The 4,337-nt window shown below is 46.0% G+C and overlaps 1 protein-coding gene across 9 annotated transcripts in view; it reads right to left on the reverse strand.

Annotated features, from left to right (window-relative positions):
- The window catches only part of LOC119336319, a 16,625-nt gene extending 12,294 nt beyond the window's left edge, over positions 1-4,331 (reverse strand). For 5 of the 9 annotated variants that reach the window (XR_005162360.1, XM_037608314.1, XM_037608309.1 and 2 more), the window contains exon 1: positions 3,992-4,331. Coding sequence is in view for 4 of the 9 variants with exons in the window: in XM_037608309.1 (XP_037464206.1) it covers positions 3,992-4,089 (98 nt within the window). In the remaining 5 variants the exon portion in view is untranslated. Of the gene's footprint in view, positions 1-2,649; positions 3,384-3,991 lie in introns of those variants that run through there. The other 4 variants (XM_037608313.1, XM_037608312.1, XM_037608311.1 and 1 more) reach the window with 3 other exon arrangements.
- Positions 4,332-4,337: the final 6 nt, after the last annotated feature.

Consider the following 4,337-nt stretch of genomic DNA (forward strand, 5'->3'; position numbering starts at 1 on the left):
GGGGGGGACTGCACCACAAGTAAACCGGGGGTGAACCTTTGGCCCAAATGTGTTTTTCCATGTGGCTATGACCTAATTAACCCAACACAACCAAGTAAAAAAGTCCACCGGGAACTCCCCCTTCTGAAGCCGGTCAATGGGGTAGACTGCACGGGGCCTGTAGGCCGGGGATTCGTCCAAAACGGGGCTTCAGAGCATCGTAATCCCTCCAAAACATGCATGTGGCCCAAGCATAAATGTGGATTGGGGTGGAAAGACCTAATACACATGTCCATAGTAAACGGGGACATGTAATGCTCTCTCACTCAGGAAGGTTTTAACACTTAGATGGGGAAACAGCCACCACTGGTAAATCAGAGGCAATATTTTGAAGTTTTGGCCCAAATGTATTTTTTCATGTGGCAATGACCTAACCTAATCACGGACGACACTTACATCGAAGGAATGTTGTACACTTAGAGTAGGAAATTCCCACTTCCGGTCAACCAGAGGGTATCTTGTGATCACTTGGGGTCAAATATTGTTTTCCATGTTCCTATGGCGTAACCCAAGACAACCAAGTAGAAAAGTCCATCGTTGAGATGTAGTCCGACGCCGGTCAAAGGGCTAGACTTGTCGGTCAAACAGGTATGGCTTCGGCCGCTGTGTGGTCTTTGGATGGCCCAAATCTCAAGAAAAGTTGCGTTTTGTTCTCATATATGTATACAAGTGTGGTCATTTACATAGCCAATACCCAACTCCTAAGTGTGACCCTTTTGATTGACGACACTATCACCGAAGGAATGTTCAACACTTAGAGCGAGAAACTCCTACTTCGGGTCAACCGGAGGTAATCTTGTGATTACTTGCAATCAAACAAGGTTTTCCATGTTCATATGGCCTAACCCAACACAACCAAGTACAACAGTCCATTGATCAGATGTCATTGATGCATGTCAAGGTGTGTTCGACATTAATCAAACGGGTCAGGGTTTGTATGTTGTGTGGTCTTTGGAGGGCTTGGATCCCACCAAAACTTAGATTGTGTCCTAATATATGTATAAAAGTGTGGTGGGAGATTTAAATAGCCAATACCCAGCTTCCGATTGTGACCCACCTCACGAGCATCACTAACACCAAAGGAATGTATTGCACTTAGAGCGGGAAATTCCGTCTTCGGGTCAACCAGAGTGAATATTGTGATAACATTGGCCTAAACTTGGTTCTCCATGTTCGTATGGCCTAACCAAGACAACAGAGTAGAAAAGTCCATTAGTCAAATATGGTTCGATGCCGGTTAAAGGGCTAGATGACATTGGTCAAACGGGTCAGGGTTCAGCCGTTCTGTGTTCTTTAGAGGGTAGGAATCTAACCAAAACTTGAAGTGTGGTGGGATGCTGAAGCATACAATACCTAGCTCCCAAGTGTGACCCATTTCATGGACGACACCAACACCGAAGGAATGTTTGGCACTTAGAGCGTAAAACTTCCACCATGAGTAAGCCGAACGAAATATAATGATAAGTTCGTCTCAAACTTGATTTTCCATGTTCCTATGGTCTAAGCCAACACAACCAAGTGAAAAATCTCATTGGTCAAATGTCGTTCGACGTCAGTCAAAGGGCTAGGCGACGTTGGTCAAATGGGTTAGGGTTTGGCCGCTTTGGGGTCTTCAAAGGCAGGAATCCCACCAAAACATCCATTATTTCCTAATAAATGTATACAACTATGGTAGGAGATTTAAATAGCCAATACCCAGCTACCAAGTGTGACCCGCTTCACGGATGCCACTAACACTGAAGTGTTCTACATCTAGAGCAGGAAACTGGCACATCAGTCCTGAAGAAAAATAAGGGACCACAGTTGCAGGTGGAGTCATGTGATGTCAAGAGCGTAGCAATGGAGCTCATAAATAATGGTTCTAGGACAAACGTACACGGAGGTTCGTGCATGAGGGCTTCAAGATGGGGAGGTCATATTCACCAAGGTGAAAAGGTTAAAATTATGCGTCGAATATTAGGTGTACGAGTGGTACTACAGTTGGACCTGTAATTTGCAATGTGTCAAGTGTTTAAGTCGGACATGTGTAATCCGGACCTAGTATATAAAGGCACCACATGGTAATCAATTTTTTTGAAAGGGGGAATATATCAATATCAAGTCGAAACCAATTACACCCAACTTCTTCACCAACAAATATCTGAGATGCACACAACAAAAAAAGGAAAATAAAAAGAGGAAAAAAAAAGAGAAAAAGACTCTAACAACCAACAAAGACAACATCTGAATTGAAAAGAAGGTTCTCCAAAATCTACGCTTCCTGGAAGGAAACAATGCACAAGTTTTGTTGTTGCCAGATCAAAGAACACATGTTTTCACCCTCGAAAAAGACCGCATTCCAAAAACAATGCCTTCAACAAGATCACTGCTAGGAACAACCAATAAAGGCCAAGCCTTGGGTTTTCACCCTGGAATTCATGAATCGGAACTCAAAGTACCACCCCCACATGCGCAGGATGCTACTACAAGTCATGAACACAAAGAAGTGCTCCAATCTTGCCACCCCCACATGCGCAGGATGCTACTACAAGTCATGTACCACCAGGCTGACAAGAGCTCATGCTCGGCCTGGATGGGAACATATCCTACAAGCCAAGTTAGAACAACTACCTGTGAAGCAAAGACTTCATTGCGTCCAAGACCTTGCCATCGCCACTTGTAGGTCCTCCAATCACGCCATGACATTCTCCGCATGTGTTGACACTCTGGAAATCTTGGTGCAGACATATCCCAAGGTGTCAACAAAAATAGAGCTTTGCGATACCCCGGTGAAGCTGGTTATGCTGATGTTGTGGGTGCACAAGACCGATCCCTATCAGATCAAGGTGTCCAAAGAGAATCATATATGCTGATCCTTGTTTCCCTTGGAAGGAGGAGTCCGGAACTCGCCAATGGCCATATCAAAGAGGGTTGATCACAGGTAGAATGGCAACTTCACACGAAGACCACTAGGGACACTGCCTTGATGATTATTATGCGAGACATGAGAGCCCAAGATCAACCATATCTCGATTCCCACCTCCGACGAAAGAAGGAGACCGCCGCTACCATGTCCAGGGCGGCCACCCTAGCACCCAATTGATGCAACATAGCCGCAGACCATCAATGCCACGCACACGAAGCAACAAGGTGCGAGATCGAGGCCTGCCAGGTCCATGTGGGAGTAGATTGAGCCTGCCTTGCCGCTGCTGCCAGCCGCCATCGCACCTCTGGCCGTCGTCGATACGCACCACCGTAGCAGAAGGACTGGGAAAAGGATTTGCCGCCACTCCCGGCCACGACGAACAAGATCACTGCCACCACCCTGTCGTGCGGGTTTTGCCCAGCGGTGCCTCCGGCGGCGGCGGAGGAAGGGGACGGGGTGAGGTAGGTGGGCCTCGAGGTTTGTCTGGGGTAGCCTCGGTGCGGAAGGGTGCCGCAACACGGGAGGGGGGGGGGGTCGGGGAAGGGTCGCTAGAGAATTTTACCACATGGTAGTCAAATAGGCTAGACATAAGTTTTAGGCTAAGATGGAGATCAGGAGAGGGACGTGTAGGAATCCGTCACAGGGGTGGACAGACCGGCGATTGGCATATCATCGATTTTTATCATGTGATTGGTACATCGGGAGGACCACCCATATTCAGGTCTCGGCGATGTAGCCATGTTGATGAACCTCATTAACACATTTCGGTGTCGTTGCTCATGCTTATATGATTTCTTGTCCTCGGCGGATCGACATGTGCCTCGAATTATTATAAGAAATTTTCGTGCTCAGTTGAAACACAAAGATCCCAAGATGAGTGAGACTACGGACTGGCTCATTCTTGAGCTAAAAAACAGGGGAATGTGGTTTCTTCGTATTTAAAAGAAAAATCAAAATCTTCTCAAAAGATCTAGCCAGAAATAGAGGTGTGGCATGAATATTCGACAATGTGCATATGTATTATATATGTGAAAAGAATGTACTCACCATTGCTTTGCATGGTTCGTGTCCAAGGAATACTCGCCAGGGTGTTCTACCTTGCATAGTAGCTGATTCAACGAGGATACGGTTAAACACGTGACCATGGACCACCTCCATGTTTCACCGCATAGACATGGTAAACGAGAAAGAAAAGTTAGAATTCATACCTTTATTGTGGTGGAGATTGGCTGCGGAATATATGACCATGCGTGTATGTATGTAAGTGCAATCCAGAACCACCGGCGCAAAATGCAAGTGAAAACAACACTGAAGGTGAAGTAACATTTACACTAGAATGTTAACCTCTCAATTTAAGTTAGGCCGACCTTTATCTATCCATCTTCCATAATAT

Source organism: Triticum dicoccoides, chromosome 7B (genome assembly GCF_002162155.2).
Source record: "Triticum dicoccoides isolate Atlit2015 ecotype Zavitan chromosome 7B, WEW_v2.0, whole genome shotgun sequence".
Taxonomy (NCBI): Eukaryota; Viridiplantae; Streptophyta; class Magnoliopsida; order Poales; family Poaceae; genus Triticum; species Triticum dicoccoides.